General features: G+C 41.8%; 2 protein-coding genes across 13 annotated transcripts in view; both read left to right on the top strand.

The window, feature by feature from the left end:
* Positions 1–602: 602 nt before the first annotated feature.
* LOC115176999 (annexin A2) lies at positions 603–10,970 on the top strand. Its single transcript, XM_029737434.1, has 14 exons — positions 603–738; positions 5,615–5,681; positions 5,858–5,960; positions 6,139–6,233; positions 6,403–6,516; positions 7,036–7,126; positions 7,298–7,377; positions 7,835–7,894; positions 7,994–8,084; positions 8,195–8,290; positions 8,632–8,690; positions 8,928–9,038; positions 9,141–9,231; positions 9,637–10,970. Exons 2-13 carry the CDS (start codon positions 5,634–5,636, stop codon positions 9,201–9,203), a joined length of 1,011 nt encoding a protein of 336 aa, XP_029593294.1. The 5' UTR covers positions 603–738; positions 5,615–5,633; the 3' UTR covers positions 9,204–9,231; positions 9,637–10,970.
* Positions 10,971–11,641: 671 nt separating this feature from the next.
* Positions 11,642–18,519, top strand: part of LOC115176601 (tropomyosin alpha-3 chain) — a 28,029-nt gene continuing 21,151 nt past the window's right edge. For 6 of the 12 annotated variants that reach the window (XM_029736692.1, XM_029736694.1, XM_029736693.1 and 3 more), the window contains exons 1-2: positions 11,642–11,962; positions 13,229–13,354. In XM_029736692.1, the coding sequence (XP_029592552.1) occupies positions 11,849–11,962; positions 13,229–13,354 (240 nt within the window). In that variant the 5' untranslated portion in view covers positions 11,642–11,848. Of the gene's footprint in view, positions 11,963–13,228; positions 13,355–17,430; positions 18,212–18,519 lie in introns of those variants that run through there. The other 6 variants (XM_029736702.1, XM_029736703.1, XM_029736699.1 and 3 more) reach the window with 4 other exon arrangements.

Consider the following 18,519-nt stretch of genomic DNA (forward strand, 5'->3'; position numbering starts at 1 on the left):
ATTGGCGTGTGTGTGTGTGTGTGTGTGTGTGTGTTGAGAGAGGGTCGCCCTCTGACAGGTGTGCAACATTCCGTGTGTGTGTGTGACAGTGTATCTGATATCCAACTTTCCACATGAAAGTACTGGATACACAAGTGATTTTATTATAGCAACATCTATCTTACCATATATTGGTTTTACTCCAGGTTTTATCCATTTCCTATCAGATCGGTGAACTGAACTAATGGACAGGTAGGCTTATTGCACTTACGGAAAAACCACAGAAATGTCACGTGAACACATGAAGTGTTCCCAAAACACATGCTTTCATGTGATCTTATGTGAAGTTAATGTGATAACACATGACAACATGTAAAGCAACATGTGATAACATGGAACTACACATGTGAAAACGTGATCACATGTGAAGTGTTCCAAAAACACGTTTTGACATTTGAAATGTCAGGTGAAATCATGTGATTTTCCACATGTGAAATCATGTGATTTTCCACATGTGAAATCATGTGGGGTTTTTTTGTAAGGGAGTCCATAGCCAGGAATTTCTACAGCCAAGATAGCCTACCTATCAATAGAGACACGCCTATGGTTATGAAAGGAATGAGTGAGTGCTTCAAGTCCAGCATAACCATATCCTATCTGTCCAGCAGCAGCCACACCCTATTGTCTTGGAAACAGACTAAAACGTCAAGTCATTTCAGAGACGTCTCCTGTCAAGCAGATACGAAACGGGACTATCAGGTGCGTTTCATTTCATTATGCTGTATAATGACATACATTGTTGGGGAAATATATATATTTTTTTAACAATATAAATCTTTGATTTATGCAGTTCATAATTGTATGTTTTCTTTTTGTAAACCGATATGGTGATAAGCCACAAAAAATAAATTTGGTTTCCCTGCGTTTTTTCACATGGAGGAATCTCAGGAAGGAGTGGTGGGCTAGACTGTTTTAGGCAACATCACCAGAGACGAGAGGAATTTAGAGTCTGTAGAGTCAGGTCGGAGGACTATTTGCTTGCTCTGGCCAGATGTTGAGTTTTGTGATACGCAAGCAGAAATGACACAACGCCGAAGTTTCATTTGTACGGAAGAGTATTAGGGCCAAGTGAATAAAAAAAAGAGCAAGGGGTGGCGTTACTTGAATTATAATTTTTTTGCAAACTAGTACTTTAAAAAAGTAGCAAAATATTTCTAGAATAAAGTGTCAATATTTCTAGAATAAAGTCGTAGTTATATTTCAAGGTGAATGTAGGGGATTTGGTTAAGTGCGGTGGGTTGGGTGTGTATGCATGCAGGTGTGTGTGTGGGCGGTAAAAAGTAGCGGCAAAACAAACAAATGGCCATCAATTTAATTATATAATGCACTGGTTCAAACAGGCGTCACTGTGCACTCACGCGTATCAATCTAATGATCTAATAACTCGCACGAACAAGCACGCGCACACACACACACAAAGTATCCCTCTGGCTTTTTCAGACTGTGCATACACTTCAAAATCCATGTTATGAGAAACAAAAAAACGTTCTCGTCACTGTCACTGAACGCGAAGAGAACTGGGGTTGAGTCCGTGCAGTCTGCCCCCCGAATTCGCTACGTTCTGCTGCGTAGCCTAGGGGAAAACCTTGCAAAAATCTGCACAATGGGAACTAATAACGACTTTATCAATGGTGCTTTACTAATGGTAGTATTTCCGCTTTATGACAACCATATTTCTAACGATAAGCTAGTAGGCTACGTTATCACACCTAATAAAACGAATTATCTTGGGATCCTGGGTACCGGGGGCTATGCGTGTGTATGTGTCCAATATTAAACGGCTCTCCAAATTCGCTACAACACCGCTATTTCCATCACACTATAAACCTATAGCGGCCCATTAGATTGAGTGCCTTAATCTTATATTACAGTGGGCAAGTGAAAGTAAATGATAGGCCTATCCAACGGCTGCGGGAGGAATGAACAATGAAGCAAAGGTTTAACGCAAGTGTCTGTGGGAGGAGGCAACTCAAGGACATCTCATGCATGCGCAAATCAACTAATCTGAGGCACTGTTTGAATATATTCATGGTTGGATTCTCCCTTTCTAGAAATAGTCATTGGTCTAAATATAGTCCTATTAGATACATTATGATAGGCTATAAAGAAATAATCACTGATCTGACATTACTTGGTTGGTAGCCTAGCATAATATCTCCTTTCACTATCCATCTATCGGTGACGTTTTCAAGGATGCATATCCCAAAACAGAGACATCATCTCCGTTATAGGCTATTTGTCTCAGCTACACCGCTAATTTAGGCTACCACTTGTTCACTTTATAGAGGCTAGAGGCTAGACCTGTTGGCTGTTCGATTATAATAATGGAAGGTAAAATTACTGTCGTTGCCGGGGCTTTACCCAAACCCCTACCCCGTTGTTGTGCACGGTCCATGACAGGGGGTTGGCCTACATATAATAATATGGTTATTATGTGCTAAAAGAGAAAGGATTTCCTTGTTACTAAAGCCAATTCTAAAGTATAGTTTCACCAGGTCATATAACTGCGGGCAATTCAATGGTGGCACGCAACAGCAACAGGGAGTCAGGGAGACATACACTTAAACAAATTCCCTACTTTAACATTGAAATATAAATGAGACTTTGTTCTCAAAATATTGACACTTTATTCTCAAAATATTGCCATTTTATTTTCGAAATATTCCCACTTTAAAAAAAAATACTGTAGTAAAAAATGAAAATAATACAAGTATCACCACTTCTCTTCACTTATTCCTAATACTCTTCCGTACGTTTGCGACACTAGAGGGCAATGGAGTAATGGACTTCACCGACCATTGTGGCCCTGTTCAAAAACGTTCTATTTCCTCCTCCTTTCCTTTGTTAATCACTGATTTGTTTGTGAATTGATACATGAAGACAATCATTCTATTGCATACAATATCTAATGTCTGTAGTTTGGGTACCTGGTTTATCAATGGTAAATGTATCAATGCAGAGTTGGACAACTGAACTGCGGGACAGTGGATGCGCATTGATACGTGAATCTGAATGATGGAATCATGGTATTTGGGAATTATCATGAATATAACCCTGCTAACAATCAATCAGCATCCAGGATTCAAAACACCCCGTTTTATTATATATAATATTGCATTGCATATTTTACTCAACATATAATAAATGCAATACAAAAACAATTTTATATACAGTTGAAGTCGGAAGTTTACATACACTTAGATTGGAGTCATTAAAACTCGTTTTTCAACCACTCCACAAATTTCTTGTTAACAAACTATAGTTTTGGCAAGTCGGTTAGGACATCTACTTTGTGCATGACAAGAGTAATTTTTCCAAACAATTGTTTACAGACAGATTATTTCACTTGTAATGTAAGGAAGTCTATGTGTAGCTGGTGTATAGGAGTCAGGCGCAGGATAGCAGATATGAGTAAATAAAACGTATTTTACTCAACATGTAATAAATGCAATACAAAAACAGACCCCACAATAACAGCCCTTCCTACATAGAAACAATCACTCACAAACGAACATGGGGGAACAGAGGGTTAAATAATGAACAGGTAATTGGGGGATTGAAACCAGGTGTGTAAAACAAAGACAAAACTAATGGAAAATGAAAAGTGGATCGGCGATGGCTAGAAGGCCGGTGACGTCGAACGCCGCCCGAACAAGGAGAGGGACCGACTTTGGCGGAAGTCGTGGCATATAATTCACTGTATCACAATTCCAGTGGGTCAGAAGTTTACATACACTAAGTTGACTGTGCCTTTAAACAGCTTGGAAAATTCCAGAAAATTGTGTCATGGCTTTAGAAGCTTCTGATAGGCTAATTGACAACATTTGAGTCAATTGGAGGTGTACCTGTGGATGTATTTCAAAGCCTACCTTCAAACTCAGTGCCTCTTTGCTTGAAATCATGGGAAAAGCAAAAGAAATCAGCCAAGAACTCAGAAAAAAAAGGAAAAGTCTGGTTCATCCTTGGGAGCAATTTCCCAACACCTGAAGATACCACGTTCATCTATACAAACAATAGTACGCAAGTATAAACACCATGGGGCCACGCAGCCGTCATACTGCTCAGGAAGGAGATGCGTTCTGTCTCCTAGAGATGAACGTAATTTGGTGTGAAAAGTGCAAATCAATCCCAGAACAACAGCAAAGGACCTTGTGAAGATGCTGGACGAAACAGGTGCAAAAGTATCTATATCCACAGTAAAACAAGTCCTATATCGACATAACCTGAAAGGTCGCTCAGCAAGGAAGAAGCCACTGCTCCAAAACCGCCATAAAAAAGCCAGACTACGGTTTGCAACTGCACATGGGGACAAAGATTGTACTTTTTGGAGAAATATCCTCTGGTCTGATGAAACAAAAATAGAACTGTTTGGCCATAATGACCATCGTTATGTTTGGAGGAAAAAGGGGGAGGCTTGCAAGACTAAGAACACCATCCCAACCATGAAGCACGGGGGTGGCAGCATCATGTTGTGGGGGTGCTTTGCTGCAGGAGGGTCTGGTGCACTTCACAAAATAGATGACATCATGAGGGAGGAAAATTATGTAGATATATTGAAGCAACATCTCAAGACATCAGTCAGGAAGTTAAAGCTTGGTCGCAAATGGGTCTTCCAAATGGACAGTGACACCAAGCATACTTCCAAAGTTGTGGCAAAATGGCTTAAGGACAACAAAGTCAAGGTATTGGAGTGGCCATCACAAAGCCCTAACCTCAATCCTATAGAACATTTGTGGGTGTCACGTCCTGACCATGGTAAGCTGTTATTTTCTATGGTAGAGTAGGTCAGGGCGTGACAGGTGGGTTTGTTCTATTTCTATGTTCTTAGGTTCTAGTTTTTGTATTTCTATGTTGGTTTGTTTGGGATGATCTCCAATTAGAGGCAGCTGGTCCTCGTTGTCTCTAATTGGAGATCATTCTTAAGTAGTGGATTTTCTTCCTGGGTTTTGTGGGTGATTATTTTTGAGTAGTGTTTGTTTCTCCTCTGCGTCACGGTTTGTTGTTTTGTCTTTTCAGTTATTTGATGTATTGCATAGTTTCACAGAGTAAATAAAAATGTGGAACTACACACACGCTGCACCTTGGTCCTCTCCTTTCGACAGCCGTGACAGTGGGCAGAACCGAAAAAGCATATGCGAGCAAGGAGGCCTACAAAGCTGACTCAGTTACACTAGCTCTGTCAGGAGGAATGGGCCAAAATTCACCCAACTTATTGTGGGAAGCTTGTGGAAGGCTACCCGAAACGTTTGACCCAAGTTAAACAATTTAAAAGGCAATGCTACCAAATACTAATTGAGTGTATGTAAACTTCTGACCGACTGGGAATGTGATGAAAGAAATAAAAGCTGAAATTAATCATTCTCTCTACTATTATTCTGCCATTTCACATTCTTAAAATAAAGTGGTGATCCTAACTGACCTAAAACAGGAAATATTTACTGGGATTAAATGTCAGGAATTGTGAAAAACTGAGTTTAAATGTATTTGACTCAGGTGTATGTAAACTTCGGACTTCAACTGTATATATTACATGTTAAATAACCCCAACACTAATTATGCCTAATCTCAATCGCAGTTACTCTGTCACTCCCATCATGGAAGCTCTGCTGAAGTCTATGCAAAATACCCCTCCCAAAGCAAGTGTAAGTGAACCTGCATCTCTGAAGAAACTTTTTCATCTCCTCTCCTTCATCTGGACTAAACTAAAAAGATAGAAAGGCTAAACGCAACATGACGGAAGCTAGACAGTAAATGTCAGTGATAGAGGTTTACTGTAGTGACTCAGTGACACCACCCCTCTCTCCCCTGTCTTGTCCAGTCCCAGGCGATGTGGTGGGGTACACTGGGCACTGTGCGACCCTTCCCCAACTTCAACTCAGAGAAGGATGCCCGTGACATTCAAACTGCCTTGGAGAGCAAAGGTACTATTCAAGGATTGAATGTCCACTAATGAAGTACATCAGTACCATAGCTCATTGAAAACAATTTCTTGCCTGAGAATTTCATCTATCTGATAGTGTGAATGTTTGAAGTAGTTAGTATCATACATACATATTGGATGAGGTATTCAAAATATGTGTGTGTGTGTGAGTGTAATAGCCAGTGACGTGAACACTCTGGTGAGAATCCTGACCAATCGAAACAATGCTCAGAGACAGAGCATCGCGGAGTCCTACCATAACCTCACACAGAAGGTAACTGTCACTAACTGTTTGAAACACTATGTGGATCTGTCAGCCTAACAATTTGTGGATCTGTCAGCCTACCTATTGACTACTTTTACATCTATAAGGGGACTGTGGGAAGGGATGTGATATATGGCATTGGAACCCAGCCCAACAGTCTCTATCTACCCCTCTGTAGGAGTTGTGTCCTGCCCTGAAGAAAGCTCTGTCAGGGGGGCTGGAGCAACTCGTGCTGGGGCTGATGATGACCCCCTCTCAGTTTGACGCCCATCGCCTCAGACAGACCATGGAGGTGAGTGCAGATCACCTGTTATTTCAATGATCATTGTAATGTAATACATGTTAATTGTATTTTTAGGTGTGTAATTACTGTATGTACTGTAATGTGGTTTGAATGAATGTGTGGGTCTTTGTGTATGGTGTGTGTGTGAATGAGTCAGTGTTGTAGTACTCAAGCCCAGGACTCGGACTTGACTCAGACTCAAGTCACAATTTTCATGACTCGCGACTCAACTCAGACTCGACCAGTGGTGACTTGGACTTGGCCAGTTGTGACTTTGTTGTCAGAAAATCTCCCTTTTGCATAATTTAACACCATCAAATGTTAGATAGCTGTATTATCTATTTAGCCTTACAAATGTGCAACACTGTAATGATATTTAACTTAAAAAATGGTTTGACAGCTACTGTATAAAGGACTCAGACTTCGACTCGGAGACTAGGGATTTGGGACTTCACTTGGACTCGAGATTTAGTGACTTGGCTACATCACTGGAACGAATCACTTTAAATGTGTAATTGTTTGTTACAGGGTATTGGTACAGATGAAGAGAGTCTATTGGCTGTGTTGTGTACCAAATCACCACACCAGCTTAAAGATGCCACTATTGCCTACAAACAGGGTGAGAATTACTGTCTATGGGTAACACATACACTCTTGCAATATTTGCACACACACACACACACACACACACACACACACACACACACACACACACACACACACACACACACACACACACACACACACACACAGAGTGCCCTACTGTAGTCTTATTCTGCTTTGTTTACAGAGTTTGGACGTTACTTGGAGAATGATCTTATCAGTGAGACTAGTAAAGACTTCACTAAGCTGGTACTGGCCATACTCAAGGTACTGCCACTCTTCTTTTAGCAGATTCTCGTTCTGGTCTTAGACTTGGTTGTCTCAATATTGCAATCTACGTAGAGTTCACTAAGAAACAAAAGGTGCTATCTAGAACCTAAATGGGTTCTTTGGCTGTCCCCATAGGAGAACCGTTTGAAGAACCCTTTTTTGGTTCCATGTAGAACACTTTCGGTTCCAGGTAGAACCCTTTCCACAGAGGGTTTTACATGGAACCCAAAAAGGGTTCTACCTGGAACCAAAAGGGTTCTCCTTTGAGGACAGCTGAAAAACCCCTTTGGAACCCTTTTTTCTAAGAGGGAATGCTATATAGGCATAGTAAGTTAGAGTGCCTTGTCAAGTTTTCACCCCCTTGCACAGAGTAAGCTGTATAGATCAGCCAGAGAAAAATAATGTCCTAATTTGAACTAATTGAAAGGTGCCATTTGTGCTTTAATACCAACAGAAGGAGGAGCTGAATTCAAAGGAGATGGTTGATTATCAGCTCATTGACCAGGATGTTAAGGTGAGTGTTCTTCTTCAAAGCCCCAAATTACCTCCAGAAATTTTCTCAAATTAGGCAGTACTCTTGATATCCTTTGTGTGTGTGTGTTTGTGTGGGTAGGCTCTGAATGATGTTGTGAATGGTAAGAAAAAGGACCCAGCCCCCTGGATTCAGGTGTTAACCACGAGAGACTCAAACCATCTCAACAGAGGTGACAAACAAATCTCTCTTTTATCCGTTCGCTGTCTCTCTTCCTAGACCTAATATGGCTGTAGCCTCCATTACCACCCTCCATGCTCTCTCTTTCCCTCTATCTCTCAGTGCTATCCAGGTTGGAGGATCTGAGAGGGGAGACTGTGGATAAAACAGTACAGAGTCACTTCTCTGGGGACCTGAGGCTTGGCTTCCGCACTCTGGGTAAGACATAGCCTTGTTCAATCATTTTTTTGTTTGTTTTGTATTTTACCTTTATTTAACTAGGCAAGTCAGTTAAGAACAAATTCTTATTTTCAATGACGGCCTAGGAACAGTGGGTTAACTGCCTTGTTCAGGGGCAGAACGACAGAGTTTTACCTTGTCAGCTCGGGGAGTCGATCTTGCAACCTTTCAGTTACTAGTCCAACGTTCTAACCACTAGGTTACCTGCCGCCCCACAATTGCTCTGTGCTAGACTAACTTTCAACTTCTTCAAATGCTTATGTGTGTTTGTGTAGGACAAACATTAATTAACAGTATTTATTGATTCGTTCCATCTATAGTTGGCTCCATCCCAAGTATTCCTTTGTTCCTGGCCCAGCGTCTACACAGCAACATTAAGGTAAGTTTCATTTCACATGTTGGTCTACTCCACATTCTGTTAGTGACTCTACTCCAGACTCACACTGGCTACATGACTATACTTGTTGTGCTGTGAGGTGTAGTCAGCAAGTGTAGTGGGCATTGCGATCTTGTAAGACTATCGATTTCTGTGCCTTTGTGTCAGGTCTTGAGGCAGAGTCTTCTGTAAGCCAGGTTCATTCAAATTGTGTATGTTTATTGTGTATGTGTCCTGCAGAAAGGCAGTTTAGTGCAGGGGATTCTTATCAGCCACAGTGAAGAGGACCTCCTCTGTGTGAGAATCGAGTATCGCAAACTGACCAACACTTCACTCTACTCTACATTGCAGGTGAAAACATATGTACCCGCACCAATACATTGAATATTCATTCTGAAAGGTTTGTAGTTTGTAACTCTGTCATAACTACGTCCCTCTCTCTCACACCCACAGAAAGAATACAAAGGGGAGATGCAGCAGGCTCTCCTAGCCTTGTGTCGATCTGAAGACCTGTAAAGGAAGAATACCTTTTATCCTACACACAGTATTGTCACGCTGGTATAAAGGGATCGGGAGACAGGCGCAGGAATGTGTAATAGGGTGTTTTATTTATCCAAATTACAGCGTCCCATGTACAGGCACGGCGACGACGACCAAACAAACACTATACAAAAGACAGGGTTGAGACCCAAACAAAAGAGCAAGGAGTACCTCGAATAAATACACAATCGCACAATGATTATCACATGGGACGAGACCCGTAATCATCTGCACAATATACGTGGCACGAAAGCCAAAACACACAGCACAGGTACTCACACAACCAACGGACATTAGAAGAATAATCGACAGGACAATGGTGAACAAAGGGAACACTTATACAATTACTAATCAACTGGGAATAGAGACCAGGTGTGCGTAATGACAGTTCTGGAGGGATCCTTGACAAGTACATATTATTTCCGTTGTTGTAACCTAAGAACTGGTATTATGTCACTCCATTAAACAATTTACACGTCTTTGATATTTCAGCACATTTTGCTATAATTTGACCAAGTCTATTTCAACCATAGTGCTAACCATTATGAAGGGGTAATTTGCCTTAAAGTAACCGAATTTCAAACATCTCACACCTTTGTTTCTACTTCTATGAATATCATCTAGTGTGTGTGTGAGTTGGTGGGGAACAGAGCCCAGGCGCTTCCAATTCTAAGTGTCTCTCTCCCTCTGTTCGTCCTAATCCCAGGTCCATGTCAGTCAGGAAGTATTAATATCCCTCAAGCATCTCATAGCTAGCATCTCAGACTCCCCTCATCCCCTCCCCACCATTACCCACTCTCCCACCATGACCAAGGGCTGGCTGGGCCTATGGATTGTCAATCAGTAAAAATAGAAGCATTTTCATCCTATGGCAGTGTTTCCTCTACCATTATATAGACAATGCACCCCGTCCCCCAATTATGTTGTTGCCACTCCGAAGCTCTACAAGAGGTGTCACCTGATTCAATCGGTTTTAATCAGATGTGATTGTAACATCTGCTTCCAACTCACACTCTCAAACATGTAGATCCCCTGAACGCAGCTCACTTTCCACCCCACTTTCCAGCTCACTCTCAAACGCATAGATCCCCTGAATGCAGCTCACTCTACAGATCCCAATCACCTGAATTCTGATCACCTATTTAAACACCTGTATGTCATTATCACACACTATTTAGTTCAGTTCTTTGCACCCCATCATTGTGAGGTATTGTTTGTTTTGTGACACAATTCTATTCGGAGGTCTGTTTTTCCCATAATTTACTCCTCCCGTGTATGATAGTTTTTGCCTGCCTCACTAACATCGCCTTTTGCCTATTCCCTGCCTGTACTTAGCCTATCGGATTTCCTGTTATTAACCTATTGCCCGATCTCCCGGACGACTTTACTAGCCTTTTCCCTGTCTGTACTGTTGCCCTTTTGGACCCCCTGTGTATGACCTTCTGCCTGCCCCTGGACCCAGCTACCTGCCTCCTCCTGTGGTCCTTTACATTAAACACCTGCTGCGCCCTGCGCTTGAAACCAGCTCTCTGTCTCCTATCGTGTTCATTACAGTGATGTTGGCAGCCTTGGATTTTTGAGTCAAAGAGTTTGGATCCTATGATGAGACTAATAAATACACAATCGCACAATGATTATCACATCGCATCAAAAACCACATGTAACTGTTCCTTAATAATGCAACATTGAACTTGTACAAAGTTGAAAACATTAAAATAATAAATGTTAGTTTTAAACATAAAAGGTTTGACTGCTGACTGGATCATGAAAAGAAACACTGGTTTGTTTCACGTAATGGGGCCCAGGCAAATTCCAAAAGCTTAGTTGGGGTCACATCATTAAAAAGTTGGTGAACCACTGGCTAATTTCTTGTGTGTGTGTGTGTGTGTGTGCAATGTCCAGCTATTGAAAAGGGACACCTTGACAGTGAATGAATGTCTTTCAGGATTTCAGCTTTGTCAACCAACAGTAAATTGTCTCCCCCCTCCACGTTGAATGAGCTCACCTTTGAGACCATGTACATTCTATATCAGGGACTGTCCTTCTACTTCCGCCATTTGACTCTCGTCCATTTTTTGGTCTCATCTTCCTCCACGTCTTTTATCTCCATTCCTCCGACTGATTTACAACTTACAATGACAGTGGTTTCTAAACTGGGAAACATTTATTAGTAGTAGTTCATATTTGGGGGTGGACTTTAAGAGGGGATGTTTCATGTCCATAGTAGCAATAACAATGTGTGTGTTTGTGTAAGAGAGATAGAGTGGGGACACATTGTGCATGTGTGTGTCAGAGAGAAAGTGTGTGTGAGTGTTTGAGATATATTTTTGACAGACACACAGAGTTGAATAATAGGTTTACAGGCCTTGGTCAGTGGAGGAGTCTTAAAATAGGTTAGAGGAGCGGCATAGGAGGTGGGAGTTGCCAACCTTTCCACCAAATATAAAACCACCCACCGTATGATAATCTGAGTTTGGCCTCTCTCTTTTCACCCCTTTCTCTGTCCGTCCATCTCTCTCCCTATCTCCTTCTGGGCTCCAACTCATCCTCCTTGAGCCCTTCCACAGAAAGACATCCAACTTTATTTCTTTGCCTCGTGAGCCTAACCAAACACCGGCAATATGGAGGCCATCAAGAAGAAGATGCTGATGCTGAAGATGGATAAGGAGACTGCTCTGGAAGCGGCTGACCAGTCCGAGATTGACAAAAAGGCAGCTGAGGATAAGAGCAAGCAGGTGGGGACACCTAGCCTAGCTTAGCCTAGTGTTCTCAGTATAATTCTAGTTAGTAATTAATTAGGTGATGCTAACTCACACACAGTTGATTAACTTCGCTAACACAAGTAGGCCAACAATTGCTAAGATGCTAACCATACCTTGGTTAGGGGAGGTCAACTGAAGGTTAATCTTGAGGCCTTACAATAGAGCTCAAATTCAAAATGGGTCTGTTAACTCTGAATTGAATAATCATTACCTAGAGAAGGCAAGCAACCTATGCTCACACTAAATGTTATTAGCAATAAATAACAATTATAATAACTATTCTTCAAGTTAATATATATTATGGCATATACCATATTTATTAACTATGTGTATGCTTTTTGTTTTTACTCAATGATAACAATATTTAGGGAGTTTAAGTTGGAGTTGTTTGAAGAATGCAAACAAATGATCTTGGTGTTTCTACCGAAACGTAGAAAAAAAATATCCAAATGACCAATCCAAGTTTGACAGCCAGGAGCCTTTATAAAGGCCTAAACTTAATTGACAGATAGTCACAGGAAAAGACAAATGAAGACATTATATCTGGATCCTAAAGTGATTATCGTGTTCCAGAGAGCTCCATAATCTATAATAAGACCGTGCGTGTGGGTATTCTTCTTGACAGTGACAGCTGTCCTCCTGTCCCCAAGTTGGAATCCAACAGTAGGGTTGGGAACAATGACAAGTACAGGCAATAGTTTTACACAGCAGTCCAGGGACGAAAGCTGAGAGCCTGGGGATATTAATACCCACAATGCATTGACACTGTAACCCCTCAACACATTCATTCGGCTACTCATACTTGTGGATGTTTGGGATCAATTACTCATCAAAGGCGACCAATCATTATACATAACATTCCAAAATAGTTTTATTCACTAAGTAATGAACCGAAGCTGGAAATATGTGCCATCTAACATGATTGTTTGCTCTAATCTCCCCCAATGACTTCAATGAATGGTTTTGTCCTACAGAAATATGTTTTCGGAAACCTTGAGATGTTGACCTCTATTTCTCACATCTTGCTACTGTATGTGTGGTTCTTTCCACTCTATAGTCTGGTCTTCACACATCTTGGCTTGTCTTACTCTGAGTTTCTTCCCTTTAACCATCCTGTCATACTGTATCTCTCCCTCGCTCTATTGTCCTCTCCTCACTGTCTCTCCATCTCCTCTCTTTCTGCCTGTTTGACTCTCTCTTTCCCACTCCTCCCTGTCTGTTGTTCTTTCCCTCTGTCAGCATGACGATGCGTTGATCCAGATGCAGAAGAAGCTGAAAGGGACTGAGGATGAGCTGGACAAATATTCTGAGGCCTTGAAGGATGCCCAGGAGAAGCTGGAGGTTGCAGACAAGAAAGCTGCAGATGTAAGTTCCGTTGGCACACCAAACAGCACACCACGCAAACTGCCCTCTCACACCCACACATACAAACAAGGCCTCTCTTCCCATCATATTAGTTTCCACACACACAGGTCAGGCCCACACCCTTCCTCAACCTTATTTGGATCCCTCTCTTCCTATCTGTCCCTTGATAATGATGAAATGGTTTTGTCAGGGAAGCCCTCCCCTGATATAGTACGTCCACCTGCCGTACTAATAGCTTGCCTTCTTATGGCAAAGACCTGAGAAGGCTCTCCCATGCCAAAATACCATGAGGTTTAAAACAGGAGAGGTCAGAATGGTGGGGGTGGAGGAAAGGTGGGGGTGGGGGACCGGGTGTGTGTAAAGGCCATGTCTACACAGACACTGTCATGGGGCGCGATCGTAAATTCACTCTGGCTATCTACTCTGATTTCAGAGCGCTCTCGTCTGAGTGTGCCAGAGTGCAGAATAACTGATGAATTTACGAAAGCTCAACACCCGTTGAATGTGGCCGGTGTCAGTAAACATCGGCAAAAAAGCTTAATTAAATTGTTGCCAGCAGCACACGTTACAGTCAGCAACACCCTGGATAACAGCCTAACCAGCTCTGCTAGGGCGAGTAAAATGGTCAGAGTGAGGTGTTCTCTCATTTATGTCTGGAAGTAGCTAGTAAGCTAGCTAAAGTTAGCTTGGGTGCTTGAATGCCGTTGTGAGGTCAGAACGCTCAGATCAACCCTACTCTTCGGCCAGAGACAACGGACAATCTGACAACACTCTGAATTTATGAACGCCCAGAGTGGACTCTGAGCGCTCTTGGGCACTCCAGAGTGAATTTACGAATGCACCCATAGAGACAATGCTGCCAAACCCCCCTACTGGTAAATACCATGTAGTAGATAGGCCCTGAAAAAGAAAAGCAGTAAGAGACCTTGAGAGGAACCAGAATCCTCAGTGAGGATAAAGATAACACAACATCTATGCCCTGGCTCGTGTGGCATCTCAGACAATCTAATGGCATAGTGTCATGACTTGTGGTCTCAGTTGCCAGGACAGAATGAATATCCCTTCAGTCTTTAGTTAGTCTCGAGGGACAGATACACAACAAGACATTAGTGAGGCAGGAGACATTCACAGTCAGGTGGAGAGATCAACACGTACTGTGGGGGGGCGGGGGCATTACAAACCCTGGCATGTGGTGTTCTGTAACCACACAACACAAAGCAAAATGTCCATCCAGGGTCAGCCATAAAATATATACTGCTCCCCCTCCTCCCTACCAACCAGCAAGCACCACCCCCTGCAGTGGCATTTCAGTGCAAAGCCTCTCGGCATCCAAGAGGGGGTGAAATTGATTTAGACAGGGTGTCACTCTGCATAGCCAGCTGGCTACAAGCCCCCCTTCCCCTCTGCTCAGTACCCAATGGGGGATTAGTGCTAATAGTGTCGCCATGTCACTGCTGTTATTACTCCTGTCATCATTGTGTTCCCGGTGACTAGGGAGAGTGTAGTGGGGACGATTCATATCGTTACACCTTCAAACTACTCGGGTTCAAATGTCATTGACACTCCCAGACTGGTGTAATCAACTATGGAGTCGTGGGGTGTCCACTGCTCCTTTATTGACGATTAGGGACGCGTTTCAAACGATTGGCTTGCTCTTTGTTGAAATAATCTTTCCTGGAACATTGTATTGGGAGACGTGTGGGTGGCACACATTACTTTATCTTCTAATAGAGTTGCTAGTGTTTCCTGACCCTTCATTAAATGACAAGATACATAAGAAACAGGCAAGAGATCTACTGCAGTCTTTTTAACATTGCACTGTCCGCTTAGAGTTACAAAGGTAGATCAAAAGAACTCATCCAGTATCAAATTATCATTTGATTATTTCATTGATTTAAATCATAACTTACATTTAAATAAAATGCAACGCCACTCGTGATTCATATGTCCCCCAAAAAACTGAACCAGTCCTTGGGCTCGATGAGATGATGAATATGACAAGATCTCCTCTGACGCCTAGGATCCTTTAATTCAAAGTCACATTAACCAGCTCCGCAAACGTTATAATGTCAAAATATGTTCGGTACTCACCAAATATGGAGTTTTGCAGAGCAACTATCGTCATTACTGCCGTTGCGCACGGTATGTATTTCCAAAAAAGTTTTTTAAAAAAAGAAAGAAATATATATATATATATTGGGATAGAGTAGCGCTGCTGGATCAGCCGACCTGTGGGTGGCAGCAATGAGTGATTTTATTGCAGGTGCCGAAGATGGATTTGGTGCACGCGAACTTGGTAAAAAACAATAGATCATTCTTATTCAGACCTTTTTTGGAAGCACATACCGTGCGTAAAGGGAGTAATGACGATAGTTGCTCACCAACTAGTTGTATTTTGACATTATAACGTTTGCAGCGCTTGTTAATGGGAATTTGAATTTAAGGATCCTGGGCGAGAGGAGATATCGTCATATTCATAATCTCCTCAAACTCTGGTACTGGTTCAGCCAAATACTGGCTAGTATGTGTAATCACGGGAATATCTAGTGGTTAGACAAGCCATTCTCAAGTCCACATACAACTTCACATTTGTACTTGTCAATAAACATCACCCATGGACCATGGTGCACATTTCTGGATACATGGTGCGAAAAGAGTAGAAAAAACGCAATTTAAACCATCTCACATCTATTGAATACCAGAGAATTAATCTTTACATACACTAAAACCATCACGTACAACATTTATATCCTGCAAGATGTGCCACCTGAGCATGGGCTAAAAGCAGGGGTCTCAAGCCAACACATTTCACAATTAGCCAGAGCATTACACGGCAGTATGCATCTTCTTTATGCTAAATAAAACCACTCACTGCCTTCCAGTCCAGATAATGGCCTGGCCAGCTGGCATATGCAGCTTGGACAGATGGCCCTGTGTGCTGAGGGCAGCCAGCCAAGAGTGCCTGGAAGAGTTGGGCCATGACAATACACTGCAGACAGGACCTAGACCTATAGTGACAAAAGTAAATCCTGAAGAGTAAAGATATTGCTTCAGATGAACCGTATTACTACCCACTGGACACCCTGGTCGAATCAACGTTGTTTCCATGTCATTTCAATGAAAGTACGTTCAACCAACGTGCAATAGATAGATGTTGAATTGATGTCTATACCCAGTGTGTGGGTTGCAGCCTGGTCTCATAGACTAGACGTAACATACTAAATGTAAATCCAAGACACTCAAATTAGTATGATATGTTACATTTGGTATGGTTACATAAGACAGATGGTTGCTTAAGGCAAAAACGAAATTAAGGTGGTTGCGAGATCAAATCTCATCACAGACAACTTTATAATTTTAGCTAATTAGCAACTTTTCAACTACTTACTAATTTTGAGCTACTTTGCAACTACTTAGCATGTTAGCTAACTCTTTCCCTAACCTTACCCCTTTTAGCTGACCCTTCTCCTAACCGTTTTAGCTAACCCTTCCCCTAACCTTAACCCTTTTAGCTCATCCTTCCCCTAACCTTTACCCTTTAAACTAACTCCTAAACGTAACCCTAACCAGTAGCCTCGCTAACGTTAGCCAGCTACCTAACATTAGCCACCTAGCTAGAATTTGTAACATATCATACGTTTTGCTAATTCATAACATATTGCATTTTTTGAAAATTCACAACATATTGTATGTTTTGCAAATTCATAACAAAAACACTTTTTTTCAAATTCTTAACATATTTTACATTTAGCTAATTCCTAACATATAATACAACTTGTAATTCGTATCATATCATCCAAAATGATTGATGGACATCTATAAATTGATACATACCATATGGAATCTAACATTTCATACGATATGAGTCCCTCGGATTTACGTACATAATAATACGAAATGTTCTGAGACCAGGTTGAGCTACTAGCTAGCTCTAAATGTTACAATTTATGTGTTTACTGTTTCATTGTCTTTGCGTTGGATAACTTTATTGAATTATCATTTGGTTAAAGTCAAAATTATCCAGGTGGCGGGAATATATAAGGCGTCAGTTCCCCTTTGACAGGGCGGAGTAAGACCGGAAACGTGCTGTCTGCTGAAATAAGGAAGAGAAGAGAACGAGGCAACTGAACAGTTGAGGGAGAGAGAACCGTCTTTTTTTTGGCACAACTTTCCTCCAAATTCTTAGCAATTTGCTTATTCATCTTCAATAGACAACTGGAACCATCACCCATATATTTTGCTTAAAAGGAAAATACTACTTGTATTCATCTTGTTGGAACTGCCTTTCGAACCTATAGCATTTACTTTAGCCGCTAGCTAGCTAACGACGCTGTCTCACTGTCCATTGACACACCGAGGTGAAAACTTTGATTTACAATTTTTAGACTAGTCTAATTGATTCATTCGGCAGAGGTATCAATCGAACTACTTGACGTTTTTATGCACATTACATTTGTCTGCCGTTAATTAATTTACACTATAAGCTGACTCCCTACAGTGTTGAGTAACGTTAGATTGAAAGAAACAAAGCTCTGTTCTAATATCCAGTTTGGACTCGTTGGCGGGGCGTTGGTTTGTCTGTTCGGGAAAACATCGCATCGGGAACGACGTTTGCCAGCTTGCAACCAATCCAACTGGAACGACTAACGTTAGCATCCTGCACGAGCTAGTTATTAGAAACGCGTTTTCAATCTTTGCAAGTTAGCTAGCAAATTAAATCAACTGAAGAAAATGGCCAATAGCATCGAGGCAGTGAAGCGGAAAATTAAAGTTTTGCAGCAACAGGCGGATGAAGCCGAGGAAAGAGCCGAGACTTTGCAAAGACAGGTTGAAGAGGAGAAGCGGTCAAGGGAACAGGTAACGTTGCAATAACCTTCCGGCATCTGCCAACGTTAGGCTTTGACTTATCCAGGTTCTTGTTACAGGTCTTAGATGCGTTGATTTGTTACGCTATGGCAACTTTCCAGTACAGTTTGAACTGAACCCCCTAGTCAGTTGGCTGGATGGCTACCGTTAGCACCTATTGTCGGTTTCTTCCGCTGGGTCAGTCCAATAGCCTCATATTGGAGGTGAAAGAAATTTGACAAATTCGTGCTAAATCAGATACCCAGCTAGCTGGAGTTGGGCGTCCTCATAGAGAGAGAAGACTCATCATGGATATAACC

The sequence above is a fragment of the Salmo trutta genome, chromosome 37 (genome assembly GCF_901001165.1).
Source record: "Salmo trutta chromosome 37, fSalTru1.1, whole genome shotgun sequence".
NCBI lineage: Eukaryota > Metazoa > Chordata > Actinopteri > Salmoniformes > Salmonidae > Salmo > Salmo trutta.

What these genes read in the sequence shown, in the direction of transcription:
- LOC115176999 (XM_029737434.1), top strand. Translation starts at nt 5,634, where the DNA reads ATGGAAGCTCTGCTGAAGTCTATGCAAAATACCCCTCCCAAAGCAAGT. An exon ending in GCCTCAGACAGACCATGGAG is followed by an intron (nt 6,517 to 7,035) that starts GTGAGTGCAGAT and finishes TGTTTGTTACAG; the next exon opens with GGTATTGGTACAGATGAAGA. An exon ending in GCTTGGCTTCCGCACTCTGG is followed by an intron (nt 8,291 to 8,631) that starts GTAAGACATAGC and finishes TTCCATCTATAG; the next exon opens with TTGGCTCCATCCCAAGTATT.